This window comes from Strix aluco, chromosome 18 (genome assembly GCF_031877795.1).
Source record: "Strix aluco isolate bStrAlu1 chromosome 18, bStrAlu1.hap1, whole genome shotgun sequence".
NCBI lineage: Eukaryota > Metazoa > Chordata > Aves > Strigiformes > Strigidae > Strix > Strix aluco.
The window spans coordinates 385920-399803 of NC_133948.1; the positions used below are offsets into that span (position 1 = coordinate 385920).

At 46.5% G+C, this 13884-nt stretch overlaps 1 protein-coding gene across 3 annotated transcripts in view; it reads left to right on the forward strand.

Annotated features, from left to right (window-relative positions):
• TTC28 (tetratricopeptide repeat domain 28) overlaps positions 1-13884 on the forward strand; it is a 188900-nt gene that overhangs the window by 53008 nt on the left and 122008 nt on the right. Inside the window, exon 1 of one of the 3 annotated variants that reach the window (XM_074844739.1) lies at positions 9154-9276. The exons of the other annotated variants lie outside the window; for them this stretch is intronic. Coding sequence (XP_074700840.1) covers positions 9250-9276 — 27 coding nt within the window. The 5' untranslated portion in view covers positions 9154-9249. Of the gene's footprint in view, positions 1-9153; positions 9277-13884 lie in introns of those variants that run through there. 3 annotated transcript variants of the gene reach the window in all.

A 13884-nucleotide genomic window follows, 5' to 3' on the forward strand; every position in this document is an offset into this window, starting at 1 on the left:
TACATGTGTACAGTAGGAAGGATCCCATGGAGCTGAACTATGTAGGGACAGGACATTTCTGCCTTTTCCAGTGAGGGAAAGTCCCCAGTGCCTGTGTCTGCTTTGGAATAGCAATGCAGATTTCACCAGAAGTCTTACCTGTGTGTGAGGTCAAGCTGTATTTGTCAAGTTTTTTGATCAAATTAGCAGTGTCACTAAAGAAACAACGGATTTCCTTGACAGCTTACCGCCAGACTCCCCCTCTCAGGTGTCTGTCCTTTTCTGTGCTAAAAGCTACTTGCCAGTCCTTTTAGCATAACCAGCTAGAAGTAGACCTATGTAACTTGCAGGTGTCAGGGGGGAAAAAAAGATGAAAACTGAAGTCAACAAGAGTCTCAGCTCTAAGGGCAGAAAGACAAAAGCTCTTAAAGCTGGGTGGCTCTTTTCACCTGCAATTTGATCAGATTACCCATGTATCCCCAGCATTAGAAAATGTGTGCTCAGGAAGTGTGGAAAAGAACCTAAACTGATTACAAGTCTCTGAGCATCCTCGTAAATCATGACATGAGGTCAGAAAGTCCAAAGGGTCGGGGAAACCCAGTTGTGTTTGCTACAATGAATAGTGACAGACATTTCCATCAGTTTGTATTCTTGGGATAAAGGTGGGTGAGGAAAAAGATGGAGATGATCCTGCTGGGATGAATGTACAGTCTGGGCTGCCTGGATTTTTCTCCTTGCTTCGAAAGAATCTAAATGCAACAACTTCGGTCATGAAATGTCCTCCTTTGATATTAACGGCTTGGCTGGAATTACAGCAGTGACTTTGTGTCACTCCACGTCCGTTATGGGCATGCATAGGGCCATTCTGTACTAGTTAGAATCAATTCATTTCCAGCATGCCCAGATAATAATACTTTCCTTCCCTTTATGTCTCTTCTTGGCTGTCTGTGTAGCATTGTGGATTCTTTGGAAAAAGTGCTATTCTTAAAGATTTGGAAAGTGCCTGTCGCATAGTTAGTTCTACCACTAATAAACAATAAATAACATGCCCTGAAAAATAAGGCTCAGTTTTAGTGCTCTGAGGTAGAAGGAGGTTTCCCCCCTCAACCTCAAGTTACTTTCCCTTAGAATCTGCAGAAATGTGCTTGCAGAGGGGGTGACTGAGCCTGCGCTTCGGAGGATTCCAGTCCCTCCGTCTGCAGGGGTGGCTCCGCTGTGGCACGTGCAGGTCCCCCCACTGTCACCGGCCTTGCGAGAGGGGCAGATGGGATTGTCCTGGTGCCATGTGTGTGGGAGATCGTCAAAGGTGATTTATGTGGCTCTTTGAATGTGTTACTTGAGACAGCAGATGGTGATGGAAGTCAGCAAGGGAAGACTGGGAGAAAATCCTTCTCCAGGAGAGGACAGCGAAAAAGATACTTTTTGCTAAATCTTTGCCTCCTAAGTATTGCTTTGACCCACATCTTGACTGAATTACACTTGTCTCCATAGCAGCAGTAATTGTGCTTCCTATGGAAAAAGGGAGGGGGAAGTCATAATTAGAAGCAGGTCCCAAACACGATGTGTTCTGCTCAGAATCGTGTAATGAAACAGCTGAAGCTTCTTAAGCCAATAACAGGATCACAATCAACAGTTTGAAAGCACCTTCCTTGGTAAGATACGGTTAACATTTAGGATATATTTCCTATCCAGTGAACTACAGAAATACACATTTTGCCATAAGACTATCACATAAACATTTCACAGGCGCAACATTACATTTAAATAATGATGAATACAGTCACTAGCCAAAAAATTCTATTTGTGACTGACACTTTCATCCTTAGGCTTCTTGATCTGGAAGTTCCCCATCTTTGTCTTGCAGGGCACTGTATATAATTCACTTTTCCCTTGCAAATAAAGATGGAATTTCCCCCCCATATTGATTTCTGAATATTTTAGAGTATCGACTTAAGCGTGTGCCCGTGAAGAATCGGAGTGCCATCTCCATGTGGGTCTAGTTACTTCTTCCCTGTGTTTTGTCGCTGTTTGTCCCTGCTGCAGATGAGTTTGGATTCTGTTAATATTAGCCTCACCTGTGTGTGGACAAGATTCTGTCTAGTTCCTCACGTGGAGACCTGGAAAGTATTTATGTGTTCTATATGGATCTTGTTGAAGTGCTGGACACTGGGTGTGCTGGGTTTGGCAGGGATGTAGGTGATTTTCTTCATAGCAGAGTGTATGGTGCTTTGTTCCAGATCTGTGACCAAACCAATGTTGATAACACACAAATGTTTTGGCTGTTGCTGAACTGTGCCTATGCAGCACCAAAGCCTTCTCTGCTTCTCACTCTGTGATAGCACTTGTTTCCTTGCACCTTTTCTACATTATATGTATAAATGTGCATGCACAAATATTTACAGTCACAATTAAGGTGCCTACAGAGACTCTCTTGCTATGCTATCTTGAATGGAAAGATGATGAAATGGGGCAGTATGCTGTTCTCTTTTTTTCTTTTCTTCTACAAGGCAGGGAGTAGGGCTCTCATTTGGAATACCAAAGGGTGGCGTAGGGAACGATTCAGCGTTTCACTGTTTATTTCCCAAAGGGTGTGAAATGAATGGAGTTTTATCACAAGACTTGGTCTGCTAATTAAAAGAGGACTGCCTAATTTTAGGGCAAAAGCCTCAAATGAGGTAGAAAAGATGGATGTGCATTTGCACGCCCTCCAAGGATGAGTGGTTTTTGGGGGGTTTATTTTCCATACACGTTCCTGGCTTACCCATCTCTGCACTGCAGGCAAATCTTTGGTGGAAATACCTGCTGCCTCCTGTGCTTCTGCCTTACAGAGCTGTAGAATCGTAGAATGGTTTGGGTTGGAAGAGACCTTTGAAGGTCATCTAGTCCATCCCCCTGGTATTAGGCAAATACCACTCCAAGCTAGATTTGCTTTCTGCGGAAAATATTTACAAATGAGTGCCTGGAAGCCAGGGTGATGAATCACCACGAGCGAAACATGCAATGCAGCGTCCTGTGTTCTCTGGGACCAGCATGGAAGAAAGCGTGGTGCAAAAGTCCATTCCTTAAGTCCTAGCTCAGGTATCAGGACCTGAGAGGGGACTCTCTATCACAACAAGATTAGTTCTAATCTTGTATTAGCCTATTTGATCATTTCATGGTACCACTGAATAATTTGTAATTAGTAGCAGGCACCTACAGTCCTCAGATAATTTAGCCTCTGTGACCACCTCCCTCCCTTGCCCCTCCAGCTTCACGAATCCAGTAGTAAATGCTGTAGGCTTTTTCCTTATCTTCAGTTCTGCATCTCTTTGAACTAAATTGTGCTACAACTCTCTAATTAGTCTTAAGCAACCAGTTTTTCTCAGCTGCTTCTCCTGTCAGAAGTGGTATTTTCCAGGTAAGTATGTCCTCATTTTTCAAAGCCCTCTCCTTGGTTTTTCAGCCTGGATTATACCCCTGTGAAAAGAGCTTTTTCTGCTTGACTAAACAAAGTATTTTCTGAAGTGATTTTCAGTCTTTTGAAGAGAGTCAGCTGCTGAGATGTGAACCCCAGGTAACCTAATAATGAAAATAATCTGTGCTACTGCTATACAGCATAGAACAATCAATCTTTATTATCAAGAGAACAGGGCGAAATGCTATAGTCTAGTAGCAAAGGGCAACAGGAACCAAAGGTAGATGGACCAAAAGACCAGCATAATATGCAAAAACTTTGTAGGACCTTGAATTGCTTTCCTAGCCTACTGCATTCTTGCCCTTCACTGCCACTCTCACGCATGTACTGTGACAGTGGTAAGTGACCCCAGCACCTTGAGTTGAACTTCGTAATTCCCTCTTCCTACATGAGAGAGAAATGGCAGATTGTGTGCCCCAAGCACCTGTGGTGTGGAGGCTGGAAGTAGGTTTTGATTATAAGTTGCATGAGAACTTGCCATAAATGAATGCGTAGAGATGAATTAGCATTTGCTGATTTCTGGTAATCTAGAGAAGTGAGATTCTTCTCAGAACTGCAGTACACCAATTACTCCACTTCAAGGGAGTTCCTGTCTCCCAGACGAGGCAAATTTTCTGAAATGCTTTCTCCCTTTCGTAGTCCACACTTGCTTAGCAGCTGCAGTAGCTCAGATCAAGTGTGCTGCTTCTGATCTTCAAACAATTGCAAGGTGCCGTATTTGCACTCAGCGTGCTGGTTTGAGGCAGACAAAGCAATAGACACAGACTCATTGTAATGAATTGAAAGCCGCTTTAATAAATTCAGAAATAAAAGGATTTGATTTTATTAAGCTTCATGAATTTGCCAAGGGACTTGGCTATTAGGAGCTTGATCTACATCCCTCTTGCTGTGTTGGTGTGTTAACTGTTGAAATGCCGGCATCTTTCGGACTAGCAGTCTGCTGAGCTCACAGGAAAGCGTACGTTGTGAGATCAAGCTGTTACTCTAAATCTTTATGTACCTGCTGAATACTGTCCAGTTTAGCTGCTTGCTAAGCTGTAGAATGACACAATAAACTGAATTCTCATACACTTTGGTTAGCCTAACTTGCAGTCTGCTCACTAAGCCATCTCCAACAGGGCTTTTTTCTACTTGAAGTATATGTGATTGCTCCTGGGTGATGCACTTCATTTGAGGAGGGAATTTCAAGGTGTAACAAAGGTATTAGAACTTGGAAGTTATTAAAAATGAAGGGTTATGCAAGAAAGAAGAGAGTACATGAAATAGTTCTAGGTTCTTGCCAAGGATTAATTTGAAAAAGACACTTTAATAAATGAGTTGTAAGATTGAGATCTAATATTAGATATATCTTAGTAGCACACAGCTTGCTTCTGTGTTAGTCAACATCTTTAGGAGAAAAGGAACAGGTATTTGGCACAATATACTGGGCTCTCAGATCCACAGTCTGAATTTTAAAAATGCCAGTGAATTGTGGAAAGGGGGGAAAAAAAAAAAAAAAGGTATTGGTGTAGCCAGTTATTTTGCTGGATGGTTTTGTGCAAATCAGCCAAAACGCTGATCATTATTCACTCATAAATACCGGAAGAAATAAAATGTGTTTATTCCTCATTGATCTATGTTTGGAAGAGAAAAAACTCCGTTCCCTGGGAGCTCTCGTCAGTGTCCAGAAGTCTGGCCCATTCCCTCGGAATGGATACATAATGCTGTTTCTCAGGGAGGTGTCAGCTGTGACAGGCTCTGAGCGGGGCATGGTCCTGCGAGGGGAACGATGGCGCGTGGCTCTGCAGACACGGCAGTATTTTGAGGCAGGGATACTGGAGAGAGGAGCTGATGGTTCCTTTTCAGGCATTTCACCTTTAATGAACTGAGAGGCGTTTAACTTTGATGGATCAACATTATCTTCTACTTCGTATTCATATTATTACACAACTTGTCCACTGAGTCAGACAACTTTACAAAGCACCAGCACCTGAATTTTCTTGGCTTTGCTGATTACTTGAGAAAATGAATTGGTTCACTTTGAAATGGACATGAGGATTCTGTTCTCATGATGGAGGAGATGGAAGCTGCCAGCATAAGAGGATGGTTTCAGCATGTTCTGGCAATTGAATCGCTACATACTGAGTGGCTTCCAACCTGGGAAGAAAAACTGGGACCCTAAAAACAAAACCAAAAATCATACTGCATCTTCTTTAATCTTAAAGAAGTCAGATAACTCTCTGACTTTGAAAGAGTGAAGAATGTTTGCCATTTTCTTCAGATACCAGGCATTTATACTGCCTTTATTCTGGATATTTTCTATGGCTTTGAAAATAGTGCCAACATTATCTTTTTTTTTCAAAAGCAGAAAAAAAAAAAAAAAAGTTTAAATATAGCAGAAATGCCAATCACTGGAGTAAGAATTAAGATTAGGAGCGAAGCAGCTCGCTCCCTTTTGTGACAGGTGTATACGCACAGCTCCTGCTTTGCTTCCTGTTAATTATCTTTACTCAGGAAGAATTTCAAAAATCTCTTGTTGATCATGTCAAAACAACACATTTTGCAATCTGTCCGTGAATTAAATTAAGCTGCTTTCTGACAGCATCATGGTAAATGGCATTGTCTGATTCTGAGCGTTTATTTTCTTTACTCGAGTACTGACTCTGCCATTTACAGAACTCTTCAGAATTGTCAGTGCTAGTTTTTAAATTTATGGAAATCAGTGAGTTTCAGGGCACACTGGCTCTACTGTTAGTATAATAGAAGGGCACAGCTCAGTGATACGCTAGCTCTGATGAGTAAAACCAGATGGAGTTCCTTTTCTGCGCTGCCACACCTGTTCTCTTCTGTCCCTGCTGCTTTTCAAAGCTTTGTTTTTCACTTGTATCTTCTTGGCGATTTAATGTCTAGCACGCTGCCGCAAGTACTTTCAGTAATCCAGTGGTAGGTGTGTGAAGAGAAACACAGAACGGGGTGGGAGGTGGTGGTGTTTGAGGGTGGTGCAGGACAAGATGGGAACTACTGAAGGTGGCTTTGTGATTGAGGCCGACGTGCTCTGGACCTGCTGCCTGAGTGTTGTCTTCGTTCCAGAGCTGATGCAGTCACTGTGGCAGGGATCCTCTGACCAGAGGCTCTGAGCTGAAACACCCTGCCTGAGTTAGCTGGGCTTGCCCCCATGGGATCTGCAGCACACCGTCCCTCAGGACTGAGGAACTGCAACAAAAAGCAGCTGACCCTTGTATTTCCAAGGGACCCAGCAGTAAATATCTGTTGATCGATGTTTTGATACCACATTTGCGGTTCCATTTATTGTTTACCTCTGAGATGTTGCACTGTTGTCATTCATCATAGCAAGGAAAACTATGACTCTGCACCATTTCAATAATATAAAACCCAGTTAAATGGAGTTGTGTTCCTGTACTGAGGATTTTTAATTTTCCTGAGACTCTCTGTTCCTTTTTTTAGAGAATTATCTCAGAACAGTACCCAGAGCTCAGGCTAAAGCTTTGCAGTTTCAGCATAACCTGTTTCTGGGAGATGGCCAGGATGCTTCAGCTGCCCAGCTTTACCTTCTGTCTGCAGTATTGTTAGCAGTGAGGCAAGCACAGCAGAACAAGTACTCCAACCACGATATAAAGCTGAAACCACACAGATATTCCAGTCATAAACTGGTTAAATTTCTTAAACAAGCAAATGGGAGATGAGTTGCTGCACCTCTCTGGGGTTCTTGTGTCTTCAGTCCTTCAGGAGGAGCACTGTGTGCATTTACTGCATTTCACCTGTGACCTCCTTGCTGCCACCTCAGCTCAGCCGGAGGCACTGACCGACCCAGAACCCGGAGGAGGGTCAGCCTGTTACACCAGACACGTCACACTTGATCCCATGAAGCAAATGAACGGGACAGTGACATGGACCTTCTTCTCTGTGATCCTCTTACAAGAATGAATAGCTCCCTTTTTTTTGCAGGTCTTGGCCACTTTCTTGGAATACTACTAATGAGAGAGTAGAACATTAGATTGCAGATTTCAGCAAGTGGGATTTTTTGGTGACCCACTTTAATGGTAAGAAGAAATTTATTCTGCTTTATTTACTGGGGAAGAAAAAGACAGATTTCTCTTTGAGTAGAGAAAAAATTACATTTCAGTAAAATAAATAATGCTATTACCAGGGAGAAAAGCCAGAGCTTCTTAGAATCAAATCAGATCTTGCATCCTCCAGCAGGATGTTGGTTAGAATGGACTTTATGGACCACGTTTTGAATCTTGCATCTTTTTTATCCAGATAAAAAAAATCTCAGTATTGAGATATTGTCTGGATTGTTTTCAGTCTAAACAAGTTTTACAGGTCCTCTACGACAGCAGTATACTGGAACAGGAGTATATGGCAGTTCAAGAACTTAGTTTCTCAGTTTGATGGATATAAAAGGTGTGTTAAGAATTTTGCATCAGGCTGCAGGGAGTTCTGCACCGGTGCTGGGATTGGTATGTCTCCTTTGGTTTTCTTCGACTGTAACAATCCAGGTGCTGAACACAGGGAGGTGAAGTTGTGATTCCCCTCAATGCATGTGAGCCAAGCCAGGAGGAGCGGAAGAAACAGATGCATCGGATGGGAAATTACATTGGAAGATCCAGTTTCATCCTAGTTGGTTTATCCCTTTCCCCTGGCGGTGAGCTCAAAGAACAGAACAGGCTCTTCTCCCCAAAATATCCTCTGCTGTCCGCTCTGTAGATCGTATTTTATATCACGTTGCAAGCACCACAGCACGGGGCGACTGTGGCCTTGTCATTGCTTTGTTCAGATTTGATGCATGGTGGGACTTTGGGCTGTTCTGCTGATGATCTCAGCCCCTCGACTATTGCCTCAAAATATTTCCAAGACCCAAAACACTTTCGTAGGGTGAGTCCTGAGCTTTTGCATTTTGGAGCATCACGAGTAAAGCACATTCTGGCCTCTTTAATCCACCATCTTGGATTCTACTCCGGGAAAAAACCGTACCTGTGAGGGAGAGCGGTGCTTTGCTGTGGCTTTTACCTGCCCCGCAGCCGGGGTGCAGAGGGCGCCGCTGGGGGACGAGGCCGAATCCCTCGAGCTGGGTTTTGTCCGCAGTTTTTATTGTGGTGGAAAAATGAGAATTCTGAGCAGAAGCCCCCTGGCCTCGCCGACCCATTCCAAATAACTCTTCTTTACCCCAGGAAGGTGCGCGCCGGCCCGCGCTGCCAGGCCTGGGGCTGCGGGCGCCCCGCGCGCTGCCTGTCCTGCCCTGCCCGCCGGGGCTGGCGGTCCCCGGTTCCCCTCAGCTCTTCCCCCCCGCTCCGCCGCCCCGTCCCAGCCGGGGGGGGGGGGGGGGGTGTGTGGGCGCAGGGACCGGGGGCGCTCAGGGACCCGCCGGCCGGGGCGCGGCCCTGGCGGGAGCGGGAGCGGCCGCGGGGGGGCGGCACCCGCGTCTGTGTGCGCCGCGGCCGCCTGCTGGCGCGGAGGTCCGGGGCGGGGCGGGGCGGGGCCCGGGGGCTGCCGGCCGGCGGGGCGGGGGGGGCTCTGCCCGCGCCCCTCTCAGCCTCGGAGCGCGGCGGAGCGGCGGGCGGCGCCGGGCCGGGCCGGGTCTCGCCGCGCACGATGCGCCCGGGAGCTGCGGCCGCCCGCGGGCCGCGGGCGTGAGGCGGGGCCGCCCGCCGCCGGCTGAGGAGAGCCCCGCTGCTATGGCCCGCGCGGCGGGGCCGGCCCTTCCCCCGCGGGCGCGGTGGCGGGGCCGGGCGGCATGACGGCGGGCTGCCGCCCCGCTGCGCTCGCCGCCGGCACCCGGGCGCGACCTTGATGCTCCGCGTCCCCGCTCTACAAATATGATGAAATGGCAGCCCCGGAAGAAGGTGGGTGGCGAGGAGGGGCCGGGCCCCCGTCCCGGTCCGGGGCCGGGTCCCCGTCCCGGGGCTGGCCGGGCCGCGCTCCCCCCCCCGTCCGTTGCGTCCGTCCGTGCGTCGTGTCCCCCTGTCCCCTCGCGGCGGGACCCGCCTCAGGCGTCGCGAACTTTTCTCGTCCCCCGGCGGTTGTGGCGCCGCGCCCTGCCCGGGACGCCGAGGGGACGCGGGGGCCCGGGCGGCGGGCGCTCAGCCGGGCCGTCGGGCTGAGGCCTAACATGGCTGCGGGGGCCGCGGCCCGGGCCGGGGCCCGCGGCGGGGCTGGGCCGCCCTCGGGGGACGCTGCCCCGCGGGTGCCCGGCGGCGGCCCCGGGGCGCGGAGCCGGTGCGGGGGCTCCGGGTCCGGCCGCAGGACCTCCCCCCGCCGCGCCTGGCAGGACTTTTTATTGACATTCTTCTGAGGGAAAACCTCGCGAACCGAGTGCGCTGTGCTGCCCCTCCTCAGCAGTGACCCCTTGCTCCTGGCAGCTGTGGACTATTATACTTTTCATTTTCTTTTTTTTTTTTTCTTTTTTTTCTTTTGGAAAAACCTGCTTGAACCAGCAGGGCTCCTTCTTTCTTTGTAGCATGATGTGTGATACTGTGTTTTACATCAGGGAAGAAATAGAAATCATATGTGAAATGCATGAGAACGTCTCTCGCTTGGAGTGCTGGCCGCTGAAATAAACGGTGCTCGGGGCGTCCTGATTGGAGTGTGTGTTGCCACTGCATCTCCGGGTAATCCGTCAGGCTTTGTGTCACTGATACCTCATCTCTTCTCAGCCGCTCAGAAGCGGTCCCTTTCATTTTTTCAAGCAGACAATTGCTTCTAGTGAGAGGAGTTCTCATTTCAAATCATTGTGTCTTCAGCAGGATAAACAGATGATGGGCAAGCACGATGGGAACGTCTGTGCATTTTTCAAGCCCCTCTGTGCCTCTTTTCAAGCTGGTTTTAAGATGTCTACAAGCTATAGATTTTTAAGTGTCTGTTTTTACTATTTTCAACTGACTGTGCAGTCACTCCTGTGGTTATGGCTATGGAAACCCCTCCAGGCCATGGTTACAGCAGTATCGACTGAACCACTGAAATATTATTCTTGGCTGCTGGTTGGACTCCTCGGCTCTGGAAGATTCCGTTTCGAGTGTCAGGATTCACTCTGCAGTATTGGCTCACCCACTTATGCTTAAATCACAGTGTTAGATGGTTATTTTTTTCTCTGCATTATTGGCTGTGTCCAAATAGAGTTGACTTTGGGCAACCAAATTTGACTGTGTAGCGAGTGCAGAAGATAGCTGAACTCGTCTGAACTGTCAAGTATCTTACTAGTCTGAGCAAAAAATAATTCCTACTTCTGCTATGATGTGATGGAAACTATGTTCATGTTGGAATAGGTTCTGTTTTCAACTGTAGTACCAGTAAAGTCTCAGCAGAGGTTATTTTGTCAGCGTTGCCAGCATACTCACGTGAGTCTAGCCAGGATTTCTGCGGGCCTGGCCCGAGTGCCTTTGTAGTGTTGCAGTCATGTGCTTTACTGAGCAGTTTAAGAAAATGACTCATGCAAACTGCTCAAGAAAGCAGGGTTGCTCCAGTTCTTAATAGGACACAAAATGAGAAAGACAGCGTAGTAGCCAGCGTTCCTGTAGCCCTTGGTCATTTATAGCTGTCAGTCATTTCTGAAAGTGACTTCAGAGAAGTGATTTCCCTGCCTCTTCCCTGTTAAAATGCCCAAATGTGAGAGCTGTCAGTACAGAAGCTGAACATGTGTGCTGCTGTACTGAATTTGGAGTCTTGTTTGATTTATTATATTTGTACTCATGTTCTTTTGCTTCACCCGTTGTTTTTTTTTATTATTAAATGTTTAAGATGTTTTGTTCATTGAGGGATTTTTGCCTTTGTAACTGTTAAACTGTGCAGAGTAGAAGTGCGTGCAGTTTTTAGTCCTGTGTGTAAACCTGGAGTAAGCAAGCTCCTTTGTTTGGTAATGTTAAGATACAGATATTGCCCATAGTGCATAAGGCATTATCTTGCCTTCAGCTAGTGAAAAAAAGAGTTTGCATGCAACTGAAATAATTTTTGTCTGTTGTAAACCACGTATATTTTTCTAAGTTTGGAAAATTACTATTGTTTACTAAATTCTTCCACAAGTACCAGAACTAATAAAGACTCTTTTCCTGTGGACTTTAGCAACTTGCCTCTGACTCCATTTCCCTTTGGGTTCCCCCTGCGTCTCAGTCTAGCAGGTGGCTGGTTCAGAGCAAGGTTCCTGCTGGGCGGCCTCTGCCACTGGAATATGTTCCTCTGGCCGACGGTCAGTGGCCCCAAAGCCGTTGGAGCTGGGCTGGGGGGCAGGTGTGCTGCCTGTTTCCTCGGGAGGCCAGGCTAGAATTCAAGCGTGAGCTGTCCGGTGCGTTAAGGTGAGCACAGCTGCCCTGACGAACTCTCAGGAGGCTGGTAGCGAAATCACACGTGATCTGGGTACAGATGCGCCTGATGCGTTATACCCATTATATTCTTTGAAAAGCATAAAATTAGCCATGTTAATACACTGAGCGGCTGAGGCTGCAGAAATGACATCTTTCTTTCCAGTCCGTCCCTTATTGCAACCTCTTTTGAAGCTTCCTTCGGCTGGGAGGGTGAGCGCGCCACGCGCCCTGTCCTGAGGGAGCTCGCGCCGTCGGCTCCCTGGCTCTGCCTCTGGTACTTCTTGCTGGCTCGCGTCCCCCCGGACTCGCCTCCAGCTGCTCTGACCCGTTGCTGACCAGGATTTGCTGCAGGCTCTCGGCTGAGGGAATGAGAGGATGCCTTGGATGGTGCTGTGTTCTTGTGTGCTGATGCAGATTCTTTTATCTGTGAATAATAATAATAAAAAAGCCATTATACTTGTGATGGTATACTGGGATACTGGAGTTCAGGTGAGAGAGCACTCCTTTCAGCATTATTAAAGCCAGTAAATTGAAAAAAGGGGTGTTTCGAGTTTATTGAGTGTACCTGGTTTGTTGTGCAGGAGCAACATGGTAAATTTTGCAGGTTTAAGAAGCCTGATAACAGAAACTGGTTTAGACACTAAAAAAATTTCCATATAGGAGTCATCTGCTACATGGTTGTGATGACTGACTGCTGGACAAAACATGAAATCACTGACTGTGTCAGGTGCGGATTACATGAAGGATTCAATAAATCATTAATAAATGCACAGTGATGAACTGCAATATCCCTTTGTTACTGACATGCAAAAGTTACACATATTTACCAAGAGCATGTCAGTAAGAGGATTCATTCATATATATGAACTCCAGTAGAAAGAAATAGCTTTTTCAGTTTTCCTGCTGTACAGAAAAAACGTGCTCTTAGTAAATTCATGCAAATCTCATTACATTTCTGCCATAATTTAATCTCTTTGAGATCTGTATTTTTTTTTTAAGTTTGGATCTATAATAGTGTGATATGTCTAAGTTCTCTATTAGGATTTTAAATACGTGCTCAAGACTGTAACAGTGCATTTACATCTTGGTCACTGTCATTTTTAAAAAGCATAACAGTAGGATCCAAAAGCTCAGGCATTTTTAAATTTTTTTTTTTAGGTTTCTTTTTAGCCTGTAACTGTGAGCCACAATTCATGGCTCCATCTATCCCTGCATGCTGCTCACTCTGGACATGCACGTCCACTTCCGCACGGATGGAGAGGAGCCGTTTACTCCCTGTGCAATTTAGAGTCGACATGGAGTCTGGATAGAAGGTGTTTGGGTTCACGAGACAGTCTCTATTAATTTCACTAGAAACAGCAGAACATCTTTCTGTGACCTTACTCCTGTCAGCAGCGGTGCGTACATGGCGTGTTGCACAGAAGCACTGTTGGGAAAATACGGTGAGTGCAACCTGTGCCGTGTCACTTGTGATCGCCGGTGACATGCCACTGGCTGTGGAGTTCTGCTCCAGAGGGAACCGAGGGGGCTGATTCCCGGGTGGGCTGCTTGTATAAACGTAACCTTTTCCCTCTCGAGTCGCGGGGTGAAATGAGTTGTGCTACGGAACAGAAAAGGACTGAGAAATACTTGTAAGACAATGATAATTTCTGCAAAGGAGCACGAGTTTAGTTGACCCCTGGGTTCCTTTCTCTACAGATTAGTAGGTTACGGGGCAATAGTGGGATTGGTTGCATCAGTATTTACCCATGTGACAAGTGCTCTCATTTTTCCAAGCTGAAAAATCAAACTTGTTTTGCAGAATTCTGCTCATACTGGGTGAAAATAAGAATGTATTTTCTTTTAATTTTTTATCTCTGTTTTTTCCCTTCCTTCCCCACCCGTTTCTTCCCCCCAGTTTTGTAAGTAGCAGTTACGAGAGACCACTTAAACTTAGAAGCGTTCACAGTAAGCTTTCCTATCTCATATTTCTTAAGAGGCTTTAAAATCTAAATCTACCCTCTTATATGCTTAAATAAACAAAAAAGGATAGTATTCCTGACCTCTTAAATATTGTAGATCTTTTCCATTTAAGGCCATACAGTACTTGGCTCTGGAATGATGTTATGCCTGAATTCATAGCAATCTGAGCTGGTAATCCCTCTTCCTGCAGAGCGA